Source organism: Strongyloides ratti, scaffold srae_chrx_scaffold0000002 (assembly GCF_001040885.1).
Source record: "Strongyloides ratti genome assembly S_ratti_ED321, scaffold srae_chrx_scaffold0000002".
NCBI lineage: Eukaryota > Metazoa > Nematoda > Chromadorea > Rhabditida > Strongyloididae > Strongyloides > Strongyloides ratti.
In genome coordinates, this window is record NW_020171510.1 from 1,074,749 (window position 1) to 1,095,929 (window position 21,181).

The 21,181-nt window shown below is 20.7% G+C and overlaps 3 protein-coding genes across 3 annotated transcripts; 2 read left to right on the top strand and 1 right to left on the bottom strand.

Moving 5' to 3' along the window:
* Window positions 1–1,189: 1,189 nt before the first annotated feature.
* Window positions 1,190–4,094, top strand: SRAE_X000124100 (Zinc finger protein 596; the record flags this gene model as incomplete). The annotated part of the gene is made up of 3 exons (XM_024646730.1): window positions 1,190–1,833; window positions 1,883–2,794; window positions 2,849–4,094. 3 exons carry the CDS (start codon window positions 1,190–1,192, stop codon window positions 4,092–4,094), a joined length of 2,802 nt encoding a protein of 933 aa, XP_024498704.1.
* A 1,857-nt stretch (window positions 4,095–5,951) lies between these two features.
* Window positions 5,952–8,053, bottom strand: SRAE_X000124200 (Zinc finger, C2H2 domain and Zinc finger C2H2-type/integrase DNA-binding domain and Zinc finger,C2H2-like domain-containing protein; the record flags this gene model as incomplete). Its single annotated transcript, XM_024646741.1, has 3 exons — window positions 5,952–6,248; window positions 6,308–7,518; window positions 8,014–8,053. 3 exons carry the CDS (start codon window positions 8,051–8,053, stop codon window positions 5,952–5,954), a joined length of 1,548 nt encoding a protein of 515 aa, XP_024498705.1.
* Window positions 8,054–19,074: 11,021 nt separating this feature from the next.
* On the top strand, window positions 19,075–20,383 carry SRAE_X000124300 (GPCR, family 2, secretin-like-containing protein; the record flags this gene model as incomplete). Its single annotated transcript, XM_024646752.1, has 5 exons — window positions 19,075–19,222; window positions 19,265–19,341; window positions 19,397–19,843; window positions 19,892–20,126; window positions 20,175–20,383. The coding sequence occupies 5 exons, from the start codon at window positions 19,075–19,077 to the stop codon at window positions 20,381–20,383; spliced, it is 1,116 nt and encodes a 371-aa protein (XP_024498706.1).
* Window positions 20,384–21,181: the final 798 nt, after the last annotated feature.

The window sequence follows — 21,181 nt, forward strand, 5'->3', positions numbered from 1 at the left end:
ATTTTTTAATGTTAGCGTATAGTATTATTATTCATATTTAGTGATTATAGTTACATGGTGCCTGCCTGATACCCTGACACCAGTTTAAAGTTTTTGTTTGTACATTTTCTTTTTATATTCTCTTGAATACTGCTATTATTAAAATATGATTTTATATATAAAAATTAACCTGTCATTGGTATCATCTTCATGCGATAACTATATATTTAAATTTTTTATCACTTATAAATATATATATATATATATATATATATATATATATATAATATATAAATATATATATATATATATATAAAATTATAACGGAAACCCCGCTTAAAAGTAAGATTATGATAATAATATATATATTTTTATTTGAGGTCAGGCAAGAGATTAAAATTGATAGGTGATAATAAAATGTAACTGACCAGCGGCTACTTAAAAATAAAAAACAAGAAGCAATGTTATTTTTATCGTTATGTTAGAGATATATACATATACATATATATATAAATATGTATATATATATATATTTTTAAATATTTATATTATACAACCCGCCGATTGGTACCAGGCAGTCCCAAGCTTCTTGATCAACGACCAAATGAATTTCCCGATATATCAAAAATATAAGGGATTGTTTAATATAAAAACAAAAACAAATTTTTAAATATTTCGTATCATAATAGTAAAAAAAAAAATAGAGAAGCACTCTTTTTAAAGTTCCCATCTATAAATTGGACATTCTCCTTAATGTTTTTTTTAAACAATTTTATTTTCACTATAAAAGATATCTCTTTTCTTTTTCTTTTTTATTAAGATACTTTAAAAAATGTTATAATAAATTAAACTATTTTATCATTAAAACAATTATACATTATATATAATTTTTGATATATTTGGTTTTTAAGTACAAGACACTCTTAGAACCTCATCATTTTTATTTATTATTTTTTTTCTATTTAATGATATATATGTATATATATATATATATACATACGTATGTGCTTATATATTTTTATTTTTAAATTATTTGTGCCGTTCTGCGCTTGGTACTTTTACCGTGCTAAAAATAAAAAATATATTTTTTTATTTTTTTTTTTTGATTACATAATTTTTTTTAGATAAAATATCAAACTACAATTTTTTTAGGTATTATTTTGTTATTTATTAGTTTTTTATATCGTTATCTTTTTTGGTAATATATATAATGGTCAAAATGGTACATGATAATGTACCTGTACACCATTCAATGGTATATAAAAAAAAATCATTAACAATGAATGATATGGCTGATATTAATGGTGATAAATATAATGTTAATGATTCTTCTGGTTCATATAATAATCAAAATAATTGTAATACATCTAGTAGTGAATCAGATGGATCACCTGTACGATTAAATAATATGAGTGAATCTCCAAATCAACAAAATTCATCACCTAATGAATCTTTATCAGATTATAATGAAGTGTCATATGAAAATGAAATTTTTGATGAAGATGATGTTGATGATGAAGAAGAAGAAGACGAGGATATTGTTGATGAAGAAATGGAAGAATACTTATTAGAAGAGGATGAAGAATTAGATGATCTAGAGAATGAAGAAGGTAAAAATGGCAAAGATGATGATAATATTAACAATGATAAAGATAAATCTGGAGATATAAATTGCATTGAAAAACGACATGTATGTGATATATGTGGTAAAGCATTTCCATATCTTTCTATACTTGAATCACATCGTCGTTGCCATACTGGTGAAAAACCTTTCCAATGCCATTTTTGTGACAAAAAATTTGCTCAAAAAGCAACACTTCAAGTTCATGAAAGAACACATACTGGAGAACGACCGTATGTATTAATAATTTATTTTTAAAAACTTATTATTTTTTTTTTATAGATATAAATGTCGATATTGTGAAAAAACTTTTGCACAATATGGTACAAAAACTGTTCATGAAAAAAGTGCACATTTAGGTATAAGAAATTATAAATGTCCAAAATGTAGTAAAAATTTATCATCACCCTCTGCTTTATATACACATAAAAAAACTCATGGTGCAAAAGCATTTAAATGCCATTTATGTCCCAAGACTTTTACATTGAAAAATTATCTTAAATTGCATGTAAAACAAGTTCATGAACAAAATGAAAAAAAACATGTTTGTCGTTTTTGTATGAAATCATTTTCATATGCAGGAAGTCTTCAAGTACATGTTAGAACACATACTGGTGAAAGACCATATGTATGTAAATATTGTCCAAAAGCATTTGCTTCACAAGGAAATTTACAATCACATGAAAGAACTCATACTGGAGAACGACCTTATTCATGTACAACATGTTCAAGATCTTTCATTCAAAAGTCCCAATTAACAGCTCATGAAGCAACTCATCAATGCAATATTATTTCATCACCACAAAATATTTCTTCTAATACATCTACAGCAAGTTCACGATCTCCAAATTCATGTAGTCCATCATCAAGTTATACAAACAAATCATCTTCTGGTGTACTATTATTACAATCACAAGAAATTTCTAAATTTCCAGTTATTGAGAATAATGATTTATCAACAAATATAATGGCAAATGAACCTATAACAGTACCAGATACAACTATATCCCCAAAAAAAGTAACTGAATATACTTGTAAATATTGCGGAAAAAAATATGGTTATGCATCATCATTGTATGTTCATACTCGACTCCACACCGGTGAAAGACCTTTTCAATGTAAATATTGTGAAAAATCATTTACAAATCAGGGGAATATGCAGGTTCATCAAAGAGTACATACAGGAGAAAAACCGTAAGAAATATTTGTTATTTATTTAATATGTATATATATTTTATTTAATTTTAGATATAAATGTGATTTATGTGGAAAATGCTATGCACAAAAAGTTGGACTTAAAATACATATGGAACAATGTCAAACAACTAAAGGTAATGAAATAAAAAATGAAAATTATGAAATAAATTCAATGACATCATTAAAAAGTATTTCACCACAAGAAAATGGATCAGAAGAAATGTTTTCTAGTATTTTATCAATTGATCAATCTATTTTAAAGACAGAAAATGACCAAACAAAAAATTCTTTTGTTGATATATCAGATATACGTAGTAATGAGTCTCAGAGTGTATCAAATATTTTTACACCAACAATTAATGTTACTCCAATTACTGTTTCACCTGTTATAGAAAAAATTGATGACCAATTGAAACAAGCAACAGAGATTATGCTTTCTTGTTTAAATTCATCTAATCCTTCAACTGCTGCTGCAGCAGTTGCTGCCATTCAACAATTAAATTATCCACAATCATCTATATTACGTCCATCTATGCCTGCTTCAAGTTCATCAGTGATCTCACAACAACAAACATCAAATTTATCTTCATTATTTTCTTTACAGAATTCAAATCCTTTAAGTGCAATTAACAATTCCGTTGTTTCTAATAATGTATTTTCTAATAATGGCATTTCATCAATTTATAATTCTAATACTTCGAACAATTTTATTTCATCATCAATTACACCTTTAACAGAAAATAATAATCAATTTAATAATTTAACTCAAAATGTTGATATTAATAATATCTTATCATCAAAAAATGCTCAATCAATAATTGACGTATTAAAAATTAAAGATCAATTGAATAATCTTCATAATGTTACTCATAATCAAGTTCCGGTGTCATCTGTTTACCAATCATCAATTAACCCATCTAATAGTAATATGTCTCTTTACAATCAAATTACTTCCTTTAATTCAATATCTGATATTACAAAGGCTGTCCTAAATTCAAGAATTAACCAACTTTCAGTTTTACCACAAAATGTCAATCAAAATCAAAGTCCATCAATTGTACAAAATCAATTAACATCCCAACAGTTACAATTATTGTTATCACAATATCAATTATTAAATGGACAGTCTAATTCAAATTTATCACTTGATAGTAGTAATCAAAACATAAATATTTCACAACTACAACAAAATATTAACAACTATCGTCAGATTTCTTCAAATAATCAACCACAAAATATACAAGTTAAAAGTCCTTTCATTAATTCATCTAGCTTTATTCCTAATGGAAGTTTTTAAAAAATATTCCTTTATATAAATTTATATTTAATAATATTAAGGTGGTCAAAAAATAAAATACAATATGATAGAAAAGTAAAATTGAAAAAAAAAGAGACTCAATATAATAAATGTGGTTTTTGTCAACTGAAAATACAAAAAAGTCTTTCTAAGTCGCAAAAGACTGATTATGACTTTGATTTATTATCAGTTAAATATAATATGAATAGTGTCTTTTTAAGTTTAATTTCCACATGAAATATAAAATTAAATTATGTTAATATATATATAAAAACTTTAAACAACAAAAAAATGATTTATGGAAAAAAAAAATTTTATAAAATTTTTAAATGCCGGTACCTTAAAAATAGTACTTGTAAATTATAGCTATTTTTTTCTTTTACTTATCTTTTTTAATATAGGTGGAAAAATAAATTTCTAATGATATGTTTAAATATAAGATTCTATATTTTTTTTAATTTTATTTAATGATATTAAAACAAAAAACTATTTTCTTTATCTCAATTGTCAAAAATAACTACTTTTTTTGTACAAATTTATTAAAGTTATTCATTTTTTTAGTATTTATAAAACGGTTTTAAAGAGTTAAAATCATATTTACAACATTTATTACAAATTTCATATTAAAAAATACAATTGTGTTACATTCATTTTAAATATTATTATATAATAAAAATAATTTTTAAAATGTTTTAATGTTTTTATATTTTGAATTTTTTCTGTTTTAATATTATGAATAAATATATTTTCTCTTATAGTAAAATTTAATTAATTGAAAAAAAAGACCTGTCTTTGTAATCTTAATTATATACTTTTATTTAGATGAATACATATTTTTTTTTATCATTGTCTATTTCAATACTTAATAAAAAAATTTTTTTTACAAAAATTGTTTTTTTTTGTGTTATTTATTTAAGATTTATTTTTAAAAAATAAATTTTAAAAACATATTTAAAAAAAAAATTTTTTTTGTTTGATTACTTAAATGTGTAAATAAAAATAAATGGTTTATTTAAAGTGAAAAAAAAATTCATTTTCTTAGTAATAAAAACATACATTAAATGGATAATTTAAATATACTTATTTTATAAATTGTAAAAAAAAAAATATCTACTAGGAACAAAAAAAAAATGAAATAAAGATAAATCAAATTATTATTAATAATTTTGTGTTGACTACTGGATAAGACATATTAATAAATTAAATATTTCAATAAAGTTTAAATTGGTTTTATTCTTCTGATAATTATTAATTTTATCTTGAATTAAAAAAAAATAATTTTGCTACCAAAATTATTATATAAAAAAAATTCATATTTGTTAAGTATACATAATAATTTTTTCGTCATATTTTACTATAACATTAAATATATTCATGCTTCCTCATAATAAAAAGGCACAACATTTGGCAGATAGAGAAACAATGAAGTTCTATTAAATTCTTTTTTTATTTTAATGCGACAATACAGGGAATTTTTGAAAATAAAACTTGAGAAATAGCATTTTATTGTTGATTTGAATATTGAAAAATAAAGAGGTTACTAATCATTTTGACTTTTTAATAATCATTGCCATACATTATCTTATCAATTTTTTTATTTCTTTCTGGGATGTTCTTTTAATTTTTTTTTATTAATTATATTTGTGAAAACTAAAATAAAAAAAAGAATGTTGATTGAGAATATTGGTAATTTTACAATTATCAAAAAAAAAAAATAATTCGAAACAATTTTTCAACATTCTTGAAAGACAATGTATATACACAATTCTTTTTTTCAAATAAATGATTACTGTAAATAGATTGAAAACTGTTTCGTAAAAAATTTTCTAATATATATATATCATTAAACATTAAAAATTATGATGATATTTTATTTAAAGGTGTAAATAATGATGCTCCAATAATTCCTGATCCAACTAATTCTTTGGATTCTGAAGAATTAAAATTATCAATAATTGTTTCATCATCAGTACAAGTTTTAAAACAAGTATCAACTAAATTAATCATTTCTGATTTCATATTTTCTGGTAATGTTTTATCACTATACTCTTTAATTGCTTTCTCAAATTTATATACAGCATTCTCTATTTTACTCATTCGTCTTCTAACTTTATTATTTTCTTCCTGAAGAACAATATTTTGTTTTTGAACACTCTATAAAAAAAAATATATATATATATATATTTATATATTTTTAAAATAAAATATCTTACCTTACAGTTATCGCATTTATCAGATGAACAACTATTTGTTGAATTATTTTGACCACTTTCACATGTATGTGAATCACTTATTGCTGGTGAATGTTGTTCTTCATTTTCATTTAATTTAATATCATTTCTTCCATTTGAATTTAAATGTTGAACAAGATATGAAAGATTAGAAATCTTTGCTTTTGGTTCAGATTCCTCATCACCATTTGATGAACTAAATGAAGAATCTTTTAATTGTTGTGGTTTACGAGCTTTTCTTTTATTTGTTTTAGAAATTGATTGTGGTGTATCATCATTTCCATTTAATGCAGCAAGTTTTTTATTAAATAGATTGTCAAGAAATGATGGATTACTTTTGTATATACTATTGTCATGAACATCGCTTTTTCCACTATCTGAATTGCATTCTTCAGTTTTAACAGATATTTCATCTTTGCGATTGTTTCCATTATTCACAATTTCCGCTGTTACTGAAGCTTCAGGACGTTTACCACTAACAGGAAGAGATGATAATTTTCCTAAATTAAGTAAATTTGGATTTGTTAAATCAAAAATATTATTTTGACATAATGGATTAGTAGCAAGCCAACAATTTAAAAGTGAATTTTGCCCAAATAAATCTTGAACAGTTGGTGTTTTACCAATTTGTGGTTGTTGTTGACTTTTAAGTTTCATAAGCATATCTATTCCTTCATTAAATTGTGGAAAGATTGATGATTTTATATTATTAGTTATTTTATCACCACCAAGAAAATTTTTTCCAAAATCTAAACCTAAATTTTCTGCAGCAAATGATAAAGCACTTTTTGCTTCTGATGCTTCAGCTGGTGATTGTGTTCTCATATTAAGAGGACTAGAAGCATTTGATGTTCTTGATTCACCATCTGATGACATTTCATTTCTAAATGTTCCAGCTTCTGTTGAACTACGTGCTAAAACATAAACATCCCCAGGATTACCATCTTTATTCATTGATTGCATATGAATATGTAATGATGTTTTATCAGCAAATGCCCAATTACAACATCTACACATGAACATTCGTGATATTTGATGAATCCTAAACATATGTGAACGTAATGTTTCACTACTAGAAATTTCTTGATTACATTGTGAACATGTATAACTTTTAAAATGAGCTTGCATACGGTGCCGACTAAGTGAAGAAGAATGACAAAAAACTTTTCCGCAAACTGAGCATGGGAATTGACCTGAAAATAAAATATATTTTAATTTATATATAAATATATATATATAGTAATTTATTAAATGGATAACTCAAATTAGAAAAGATAATACAAATTAAAAATTTTTGTAATAATGTTATATCTGAATACTATATATAGATAATAAATTAGTTTTAATTAAAGTAAAGATATTTAATAGACAATTTAATGTCCCTCGTCATTTAGTTGATTAACTATATATATATATATATAAAAGAGTCATATAAACTATAAACCTTATAATTATAAAAGGTGAGACAAGAAAAGATAATATATATCAAGATATTTTTAAATGATAGAATGAATAATCATTGAATTTACTTTATCTTTACTATAAAATTAAAAGCAAATCATAATTGGTTTAAAAGTAATTTTAAATAGATATACATATATTACTAAATATAAAAGTAGGGTAAGATTATTTATATTTTTATAAAATATCTATTATTATATTTTATTTATTTATTTATATAATCTTACCTTTTAAATCTGGACGCTTCAATTCACTACGATAAGGCATCTTGAAAATACTTTTTCTTTTAATATTTATTTGTTTTGTAAATAAAATTAATTTTTTCTTTTGTTTAAAAATAAAAAAAAAAAATAATAACAAAAAATAGATCACACTAAGATAGATATAATAATAGGTAATCTATGAATTGTAAGATAAATTTTGGTATTTTTGTAATATTATTATAATGAAATACTATAGTAGCTTTTTTTTTCCTTGATCTATTGAGTTGAAGGACAAGTCTTATAGCATAACCTGAAAAGAAGAATAATTAAATGAAGCATAAAAGTATAATAAACTTTAATAATACATTTTAAGATCATATGGATAAGAAAAATGATATAGACGTATATAGATATAATTATAAATTGACCGATAAAAAGATTATTATAAAGGAGGGTTTAATATGTTACAAAATAATATGCCATAACTTTTTAATAATCTTTTTAAAAGTTTCATTATATATATATTAATCATTTTAAAGTTAGATGAGTAAAAGTATTAAAAAAGAAGGTAACTAAATTTATTGTTTTTTTAAAAAAAAAAATGTTAAAGAGTAAAGTGATAATTGGAATTTTAGCTGGGTAATAAGAAAGTAGAAAAAAAAAAGTCGCGATAGTGTAATAAACTGAAATCCAAGGGCATTTTAATTTAGCTGTTTACGAATATATATTTATGATTATATAATGTGTATCACTCCTACTCTGTGCCCATTTTGGCAGGTACGGGTATATAGCGGCTGCCTACTATTTCTTTTACTACTATTTATAGGAGGAGGCTGTCGCTATTTTAATTTTAATGTATTATTCATTACAAACAGTTTTCATCATGCATATATAATCAAGACACAACACTATCTCTATGAAAAAAGAATTGTAATTTGTAGAAGTTTGACGGTATATGAAGACTATTGGGTGCGTCAACCTTTTGCGCATCCAGCATAATTTGATATCTTTTGTATTAAATCAAATACAAACACCATATTAATGGTCATTTATGGTAAATTGCAACAAAAGCTGAAGGTTAAAATAAGAGATGGTCAGTAGGAAAAGTGATGTTCTAGAAAAGGGTCGTTAAGAGGTATAAAAATGTAATTTTTATGTGATACTGTGTTAAAAGTGCATTATAGAAGCAGATATATAGAGGAAGAGAAAAGGAACATAAAAAGCTACAATTAAGGATAAAGTTGGATTGTCTTTAGAAATAAAAAGAAATAAAATGTCTAAATACTTAATGTGTGAAGGTGTATCACTGATTATAAGTGCCCTTTTTGAAGGCCGGTCACATCAATTACATCTTCTTATAATTAAAAATCTTTAACAAAGCTAATTATAATAGAAAAAGTACCAAAGGTAAAGAATATATTAAGAACATTTTAAAAGTTATGATATATAATAAAATTAGTACTTATATTTATATAAACTCTTAAAATGTATCAAATTTTTAAAATATATAAAATTAATTTTAATTAAATTTAAAAAAAATATTTTTTTAAAAAAAAGTATTATTAATATAAAAATAATTTTAAATTAATTTTAAAAATTTTTATTAGATAAATTTAAATTATATGAGATATTAAAAAACAAAAAGATATAAAAATATTGTTCTTGATATATAATAATTTGTCAAATAATATTTTTATTTTAAACATATCATGCGACAGATAAACTTTTTTTTTTTTTACCGAACTTCGTGATAGAATAGTTAGTAATTAAAATTTGTATGCTTTTAATGTAAAGCTTACTGAACTCTGATTGTATCATTAATGAATGATGAAAATAATATAAAAATGATAAAAATGATGGTAGAGAAATAAATATAATAAATGATTAGACAAATTTTCTATTTCAATGCTACCAACTACCATAGTATAATGCTTCTGGAAGCTACAAGAAAATAAAAAAGTTCCACCTTTTTTAATTAAATATAATAAAGTAGTTGTATTTAATTTTTCTTGCTTATATATACACATATATATATATATTAAGTAATATAATAATAATTTTAAAATGTAATGGCAAAAAAAAAAATTTTTTTTGTTTAGCCTATTAAGGGACTAAAGAACAATAGAGCTAAAAAGCCACCAAGACATTTTTGCTGCATCATATTATTAAGGCATCTTACATATACATTAAACAAATGATGTTAATTAAATTTAAAATTGATTTATTCAGGAGGTCACCAATAAATGAAATATAAAAAATTTTAAGAAACATTTATTTTAAATGATATGTAACATTAAATACTCATGTCATTTTTTCTTTTTAAACTACCGTACAAAAAGGTTAATATTAGAGAGGAGACAACAAAAAAAAATATTTAGAATAAGCAATAAAATATTTGGGAAAGATGAAGCCAATTGTATTAAATTATTTAAGAATGACATAAATAATTTTTATGTTATTTCTCTCTCTCTCTCGACTTCAAAAATTACTAGTTATTCTTTAAAACATATATAATAGCATTCAAAATTTATGCAATCAAATTTGAAATATACACACTTTAGCTGTCAAAGTTCTGCGCAATACACCCTCTGCTATTCTTTTATAAGCTGATAGGTAAGTCTATATATATATATATATATATTTAAAGTATTTTATAGTATCACACTTTGACTGATAGAATCTGTAAAGAAATAGTAATGATGGTATTTGTTGGAAGGAAAATATTTTAAAAAAAAAAATGATGCTTATATAAGACAAGGTACATCATAAGGGCATTAAGTATTTACTTTTTTATAAACATGATTGTTTTTAATATGAATAGATAATAAAAAAAAAATTTTTTTTATATATTTTTATAATAATATAAAATAGTATTATATATATATATACAAAAACATAAAGAATGTATGTTAAGTTAAAAATGTAATTATTATTTATTATAAGAAATAGCCTTTTATAAAGATAAGTATATAAAATATTAATTTAACTTAAACAACATTTTTCTATCAATATTATATATAGTACTGTAACAAATTTTTTTTCCAATCAAATTAATCATTTAAAGTAAAAATAATTTTTTAAGTAATAACAATTTATCAATACAAATGTATAGCTATAAAATTTTTAATTTGACAAAAAAAATGATTAGAAAATGCTAAAATGAATACAAATTTGTATGTTAACATACTTTGATCTAATTTTAAGAAATTAAAAATTATATTAAAAAAAAAAGCATTTTAAATGAATGTGAAATAGATAGATAATATTTATCTTTAGTTCACCTATATCTTATATCTTTTACAGTAAATAGGGAAAAAGTTTTAAAATAACAATTAAAGATTATATTTTTATGTCGACGCCCGGGAGTGCTTTGTAGCTTTGTGATACAGAAAAGTATATAAATAATATATTTATATATATTATATATATATATAAATATGTGATGGCTTTCAATGAAGAAATAGGGGCAACGACATGAAAAGGAATTAAATGTATGTAGCATTGAAATGGATCAAGCAACTATAATTACTGTGTCATTGAGGATAGTAGGTGGGATCTTTTAATGCTCTCTCCGTAGCTTCTTTTGTTATAAAGTTTGAAGTTGAGAATAAGTGCAGTACTGTTATATATATTATAATAATACTTTCATAATAAAAGGTAGATGTTTACAAAATTTTTGTGATTGGATTGTAAAAAGTTAAAAAAGATTTTATAAAGTAAAAAGCTGATGACGGCATTGAATAAATGCTATATATTATAAAAAGAAATTTTAGTATATTTAATTGAAAATAGTTATAAAAAGGGATAACAAAAGTTATATACTTTTAATAAGTAAATAAATTTACCTAAATAATATATATATAAAAATAGTTGATTATTTTAGATGATCAAGAATATAAACTTATATAGTCAAAATTCTTTTTATTATATTAATATAAATTTCCTGTTTTAAAAGAAAACAAATATTACCATACTTATCCTTTTTATTTTAATAATAGACATTACTTATTATACATGAAGAATAATAAAGCTCCTAAAAGGGCATGTAGTATAAGGTGAGAGTAAGAATTAGTACTTATTTAATAGGTGAATATACAATTATCAAGATATTTAAAAGGTGAACAAGTATTAAGTTTTGTTGTTTATTATTAAATGGAATATATACAAGAGCCAATACATATTTTTATAATATATAAGTATTACCAATCGGCTACTGTTAACACTTTTGGTAAACTAAATAATTTTAAGTATGTGATTTATTAATGAGATAAATTAAATAAATATAAATCTAATTCATAATCATTTCTTAATTAAATACTATATAGTAAAAAAATAAAATGTTACATTGTTTGATCTTATCACTATTATAATTAAAATATATCTATTATATTTTTATTATTAAATAATATATTTTCTTTTTTTTTTCTACAAATAATAAATCAAAAACATATAATAAAAAAATAATAATAATAATATACTAAATCTTTAAAATTTTTGTTATAATCAACTAAAAAATATTTTTTAAAATAATATTTTAAAATTTATTTATTAGTAATATTATTATTAAAATTATTTTAATTAGCTTGATTATTAGAAGCAGGTCAATATTATTTATCTGGTAATTCCTTTATATAACATCAATGTATTGTAATGCCTATAACAAATAACACCGAAAATCATTATTTCGTTTAATTATATCATTCAAACAACAAGGTGCACTCTACCGATCTACCACTTGACTGATGCTTGCCTTTGTGACATCAAAATGTGGTACAAAGCATAAATAGGTGTTCGGAAAAATTTTTACATATATATACATTATATTAATGGAGAATGAGATACTTATAATATATATATATTAAAATTTTTGTCAATAGATTGTAATATCTTGTACACAGATATCAAAATTGACTTTGATTATAAAGGGTTTGCCGAGGTTAAGCAATGTTTGAAATGTGGGTCAAGTTTTTAATATTGCTACAATTAAAAATGATTTATGCTTAAATTGAGTCTCCTATGCTACAATTAGTAAGATAAAAAATATTCTAAAATATGGGTTTTAGTAATGGTATGTGTCATTTGTTACAATTAACCTGAAAATTTTTTTTTTTTTTCAATTTACTTTGCATAAATTATGCGCAAACAAACCAAAATAGTTTTTAATGAAAAAATAGAAAAAAAAAACTTCATTATTCAAAAGGCATAATTATAATGACATTGTAATGGCATAAAATGAATTGCTTAAAAGTTGTTTAAAATAAATATAGCGACAAGCTAAACTTATTATCTTTTCTCTACAACATTATTATCAAGGGTAACATGGTAATTTTGCATTTTTATATATAATAAAATAAATGAAACGTTATTAGATGTATAAATATAGATTTTTAAAAAAAAATTATATATAGTTAATTAATGAAGGTAAATTAAATAAGAAACAGTTTAAAATGATAAAACAAGTTGATTTAATAATAACCTTTAAAAAGAGTTAAAAAAAAGAAAAAAAACTATTTAATATACTATGAACTTTTAAAAAAAAAAAAATATTTTGTTTATTAAAATCATTAAAATGTTAACACATTGATCTTATTATATAAAATAATTCTTATCTTTAATTTATTCTTAAATATAGGAGGATCGGAAAAGAACTTGTCAAAAGCTTGTCATATTCTTTTTTATGTCACACATATAAATATATTATCTAAGTAACTCTCTTTTTGGTACCGTCATTAAACTTCTTAATAAAAAGTCTTCTGCCTCACCTTTTTTAGTATATAAGATGGAATTTTAAAAGATATATTGAATAAGATAAACGATATGACCATGACATTTGTAAAGCTAATGTATGTGACAAACATCTTTTTATTAATGGAAAGAGGGCTACCTAAAAGGATATATAATATTAATTGAATAGAAAAGTTCGAAAGGTTAATATAATAATAGTAGCTTATAGATAATTACAATTTGAAATAACGTTTTCATAAAATGTTTAAACATTATTAGGAAATTGTTTTTATAAGATATATCTAAACATTAAAGATCAAAAAAAAATTATATATAAAAGTTTTATAATAATAGTTTTAATGCCGACTATATTTTTATCTACCTCTTTTTTATTTATAATAAAAGAAAAATATATTAAAAAAAAATGACAAAAATGATTATATGATTATATAAAAAAAAATTAATATAAATAAATAATTTTATAAAATTATACAAAAATAGTAATTTTAAGATTTTTTAATATCTATAAAATCATAAAAACAAATAATACTAATTGATAAAAAGTGTCAAATGTAAACAAAAGCTTAGTTAATTAATACATATATTTAGATCATATTAGCAGCTTAAAAGTTATTAACAGAAGCAATAGTAATATTAGCTGCATTTACAGTATATTTATTTGTTAAAATAATACAAGCTCTGTCATTAAATAAATATATGTACATATACACATAGTCCAGAGATAGCCAATTAGAAAAAGCTGATAAAATTATATGTACACATATATATTTATATATAATAGAGTTAAAAAAAAAAAACAAATAAAGACACAGTAATCTGTACTATTAGCGTTTCTTGGTAAAATTATAATTTAAAAAAAAAAAAGACTAGCTTAAAAAATATAATAATATATAAATTTAATATAACATACATTTTTGCTCGAGTATTATAGGAAAAAAAAAATGAGATCAAAATATATTTAAAATTTTTATTCTAGTTATCTAGTCATTCACCTTTACATTTTATATCCTCATTGACCCAAAAAGAAATGTTTGGTATTTTATGATAAGCTGACTTATTTTTTTAAGATATTCTTTAGTTTCATTCAATTAAAAATTAGATATATAGATACATATTCAAACAATACACGTATATATCTTTTACGCTATATGTAAAATGATTAGTAAATGGTATGCGCGCAATATAAAAATAATATATATAAAGTGATACAATTGTTGCTTTATGCTTCGTGACCGAGAATTCAACGTAAATTATAGGGAATTATCAAGCAATGATATTAAAATAGTAAGATAAAATATGGGAAACAATTTATAATTGATACAATAAAAGAAAATAATATTGTATAATAATAAATTTTGTTTTAAATTTGTCAAAGAAAAAAAATAAATTGTTGTTAAAAAAAATTGTAAAATAAAATTTAAAAATAAAAAATATATATATATATAATGTTACCTAAAATGTTAAAAGCTTTTTAACCTTTTGTAGGTTATATTATCAATGAAGCTAACTGAACTATGAAGGAGAAAAATAGGAAAGTTTGCGCAATCATTAAATGCTTAACAGGAATATTAACATTATTAATAGTTACTCTAACTATATATATATATATATAATTTTTGTAAAAGAATTTAAAAATGGAATTTGTAAGTAATTTTCAAAAAGAAGAATCACGCGCCGCCAACTAACAAAGAATATTTGAATAAAAATTTTTGTCATATAATAAAATATTCTTGTAGAAACTATTTGTAGAAAAGTGCAAATGAAAAATATCGTATGATTAATTGTACTTTCTTAAGAATATATTATAGATAGCTTAAAAATAGGAATAATAGTAGTAGATATAAATTAACAAAAATAAAAAAAAAATGACATATATATTAGATATAAATAATATTTTAATATTTAAAAGTAAATACTAATTTTATTTTAAATATTTAAATTACCAATCAATTATAAAATGTTTCTTCATTCTTTGATTTTTTTTTTTTATAAATTAAGGAACAAATGACAGCATGGGTTTTAATAACTATTTTAATAGTAAGAAAATAAAATTTAAGCTTATAAATAGTGCTAGCAATAAAAATCAAAAATAAATTATTTTTCTAGTAACAATAAACGACACTAACTCACAGTTGTTGACAATAAAATGCTATATCAATCACATTGTACAATTTTTTTAACCCATCAAACAATAGCTTACAATAAAGACATTCATTCAAATTTAAATTTAAATACCCTAAATTTTATATTTTAGCATAAAGGGGTTGAACTTATATTATTATATGTATGTAACATTTTATTTGGCACCTTTTTTTTTTTTATTATTATCTTATGTAAATTAATACATTTATATTTTATATAATATATATATAAAATTTATAGTATAATGATTGAGTAGCGCTAAACATAAAATAGCATTAAATGTAACAAAATATGGAATTACTTTTACAAGTATCTACTTTTTATATGATAATTTTTATGAAAACAAAAGTAATTAAGAAATAAAGAAACAAAAGATATTAATGGTATTTTATTACAGATTTATTAATAGTAATTTTGTATTTAAATGTCGTTTTAACTATCTTTTTGAAAATTAGAAGTGATATAATATAAACAGTTAAATGATAGGTAGTTACTGATACATCTTATATGAGATAGAGCTTGACTAATCAAAACAATGAATACATATATATATATATATGTATATTTATATTAAGTATATATTATAATGGCATAATAATATAAATTATTTATTTAAAACAAAAGAAATATATAGTGTTTCAAAAGATAATTTGATAAATAAAAGTAATTTAACACATATAATATAAATAATTAACTTATATTAAAATACAAAAAAAAAAGTTAATAATTATTATTTTTAATTTATATGTTATATAAAATTTTTGTAAAATGTTGTTATATATGTAGCGACCATTCCATTGACATTTTAATAATACAAAATAACTATTTTTTTTATTTTTTATTATTACAGTACTTCTTCAAAATTTATTTAAATAACATATAATAAAAAATTTAAAAAGATTGATTAAAAAAATTATATTGTATCATTTTTAGAATAATTCCAATAATTTACTTTACTAAACTTTTTTTTTTTGTTAATTAAAATACATTTTATTTAAATGAAGCATAATTATTGTTAATGACGCATGTTATAGAATATTATTTTTGTTATGTTATTTTAATAGGTAAACCTTTTAACAAAGCATCTTTACACATAATATCATGTAAAATTTTATTGATAATAAGAGAGTATAGAAAAATTAAATTTTTATGCCTGAACGGTACTTTAGTTTAACATTTTCGTCATTTGTGATTTATATATTTTATTTAAAAAAAAAAATTTTTTTTTTTACAAAATATTATCAATAAAAATTATATTTTATGATTTCTTTTCACATAGCTACCTGTTGATGAACGGTTATTGAGAATATATAATTAAGTAAAACAAACTTGCCATCATTAAATGTGGGAATTGAAAATGAGAACAATCTATCTATTAAATACATTTATCTTTTGATAAACGTCTTTTGTGTATGTATAATAAAAATCATTCAACATTCAATTACATACTTTAAAGAGAGAGACACACAAAAGTAAGCGTTAGTGCTTTCTTGCTGAGCTTCATAACATACTTTAGCGCTTCAAAACAAGGTCATTTATAAATTGATGTCTACAATTTGATGATATACAATATGGACTGTTTGATATGACAAAGATTGTTCAGTCAATAGGACATGTAAATTTTGATGATGAATTAGAAGTAGGGAGAGAGATAGAAGAAAGATAATATAAATGGCTTTAGAATTAAATTTAAGGGATCAAAAAGATATTTTATGATTAGTTAAAGTGATAAAAATAATTTTTTTTATTTTAGTTAAAATATTATAATAAATAAATTTTAACAAACTTTATTTTAAAAAAAAGAAAGTATTTTGATGAAAAAAAAAATATGAAAATTTATTATATATTTCTTAAAATAAAATTTAAAAGTTTTTTTTTTTCTCTTTTAAAGAAAAGTTAATACTATTATAATAGTATTTATATATCATCTCTTTTTATTTATGTTTTATTGTTATAAAAATATTAGCTGTTAATAGAATAAAAAGTTCATTTTATAATTATTTATCTAACCATTTGTCTTTTTACCATTTCAATTGTCATTAATACTTTCTTATATAATGTAATGTTATTTATCTACTAAAAAAGAGTTAAAATAGCTTAATAATTTTAAGCTGTAGAAACATATATGTCAAGGACAATGCTATTTTATTTTATTATATTTTTTTAACCAAACTTTTAGCTGATTCCTTTTAAAAGTATTATATAGATAGAGATAACCTATTCAGCTTATAGGTTGATAAAAAGAATAATTAACATTTAACCTGGAATAAATATATGTCATGTATAATAAAAATGTAAGAAAAATATATATTATAAAAATAAATAGTTATATCTTGAATTAAAATTATTGTACTGTATAAATAAAAGAAGTAAGAAAATAAATAAAATTTATATAAAAATTATATATAAAAATTTATTATATTAAGTAAAAAATAAAAAGAAATTATTAATTTTTATTAATAAAGAAATATTTAAATATTGCTTATTATTAGTTTTTTTTTTCTTCTTATTTAAATTAAGCAGATATTTTATAGAAAAGATGTTTAAGAAGGATAAATAATGTATTCAAATTAACAATAGAATGAAACATTCTTATAGATTTATTACATTTAATTATTATATTGAAAAATTTTATTTCATTATTAGAACAATGTTTACTATTTTAAAAGATTGTTATAATTTGCAACATTTTTATTATATTGTAAAAAAAAACATTTATTTTATTTTATTTTATTGTGAATATAAAAAAAATATTCTTTTAATTATAATTGATGTTTACGTCAAATTCATACTTATTGTTTAGTAATAATATTTAGAGATGATTTTTGTTAATTCTTTGAGTAGGATTATTAATTTTTGTAAAATAAAATTTCAAAAGAATAAAAATAATTAAAAAAAAAGATTGAAATAAAAGCAATAGTAGTTTTGTGTTAATGAAAAAATAAAGAAATAATTCTTATTAAGTTAATCTCTAATGATAATAGAAAAGAAAAATGGATAAAATATTGAATGATTAAAAAAGTATTTTGTCGTATAGGTGATAATCTGGATACATATTTGCTATTAGTTGATTAAATTTGAAAACAGATTTTTTAAATTTTGTTATAAAAAGAATAATTTATATCTTACTTATATTATATTATAAAAAGATAGATCTCAAAAATTTTTTAATATTACATTTATTAATATACAGCAAAAATGTTTTATGATGGTATTTATGAGTTTGTATATAAAATTGTACTTGGAATTGGTATTATTACTATTTTGGTTGCAATTGTCATAATTTCTGTCTCATTTCAAAAATTTCAGGGAATTTATGTATTTATTCTTGGTCTTACTTACTTAGGTTATTGTAATATTTATTAAATTAAATTAATATTTTTTTTAGATTGTTTGTTATCATTTAGTCTTATATATACAGGATTTTATGGTTTGTTGGTAGCAACATATAATAATAGTGGTGATGTAAGTATTGATATATAAAATTAAAAAATTAATATTTTCTTTAATTTTATTTTAGTTACTGTTACCGGAAGAATGTCTTTATACAGCATTATTTTTATTAATTTGGATAATATATGATATAGGAACATTTTTAATTCTATTTTTTCAATCAATTGATCGTTTAGTTCATTCAATTACATCTATTTGGCATGAAAAATATCAAAATTATATTATGACTAAGTGGTCATTTATTTTTTGTTTATTTTTATCAATATTACCTTTAATTCCTTTAATTCAATATCCAATAGAAATAAGCGCAAACAATTCTTTTACTATTTCAATAAATTGTCATGAAAAAGATGTATTTGGTAAGAAATATTTTGACATTTTATCTGGTTTTCGTTTTTATGGTCCAATATTAAATCTTTTAGTAATATTTTTTGTACTAATTATTCATATTGTAAGAATGAATATAAAAGAACTAAATTTTGCCAATACAGCTTTTGATAAAGATACAAATTTGGTAAAATAATTTTTAATATTAATTTTATTTAACATAATTAATTTTTAGATAACTTTAATGATAACACTTAGAACTTTATTTCAAATTATGATATATGGAATATTTACCTTAATTATACCATCTTCTTTAATGAATGATTATTTTTTTAGATGTACACAATGTTTTGTTTTCATTATATTTCATTTTTTTTATAATTATTTTTGGTTAGAAAAATATAAAAAAGCTTTTACTAAAACATTTCAAAAATATATCAAGGATAATACAAGAACATGGCAAAGTGCAGGTATACTTTTAAACTTAATAATTAAAAAAAATTGAAAATTTTTTTTAGATGATCCACCAATTAATTTTATGAACAAAAGCCGCAATAGTTTTTCTTCAATGTTTGGAAGTTGGTATTCAACAACTGGAAATATTATTGGTGAAGCTGGTGTACCAAAGGTTGATGAATATCACAAAAATATTAGTATATCATTTTATTGTGAAGAGGATGTAGTTGTTTTTGAGGATAAAAAAGATTTAGGGTATGAAAGATTTTGATAGATAACATATTTATCATCTATAGTAATTGTATTTTTATTAGTAAATGTTTATTTGTATATTTTTTTTATAGTAATCACATAGATGTATAAAAATTTAAATTTGTTTTCAAAAATTTAATAAAAATATATTTTTAATTTTTTTGACATAAATAAAAAGGAAATTAAGCAATTATTAATATTAATTTAAAAATTAATATATTTTAAATAATTATCTTTAAAATTTATCTCTATAAAAAACAATAACTAATTTTTAAAAAAAAAATATAAACAATATAAATAGAAAAAGAATTATCTTGATCGTTAACAATGAACAGCTAGTTATTTTAAAAATTTATATTATTAAAATAAATTCAAAAAAACAACAAATATTTATATCTTCTTATCATAAAAAACAATTTTTAATTTATAGTTTGTTTTTATTCCTTAAAAAATAATTTTTGTTATTATACTTTTTATTATTATAACTAGTATGTATTTATTGAAAATATCTAGAAAAATATATTTTGAAAAATCATTTTTATGTTAAATATAATTATTTATAAATCTTTTTTATTATGAAAATCATATCATAAAGATTATTAGAATACCATATAAGTATTCATATACTTTATAACATTTTTATTAATAATTTCAATTAAATTTATTACATAAAATTATATTAAGAAAGATAACAATTTTAACAGTTAACAATATTTGTTTTTGTCTTAACAAATTTAATTTATAATATTATTAAATGATTTAATAAGAAACTTTTTACTGTTATACTAATAAATATCTTCTAGGTTAAAATTAGTCT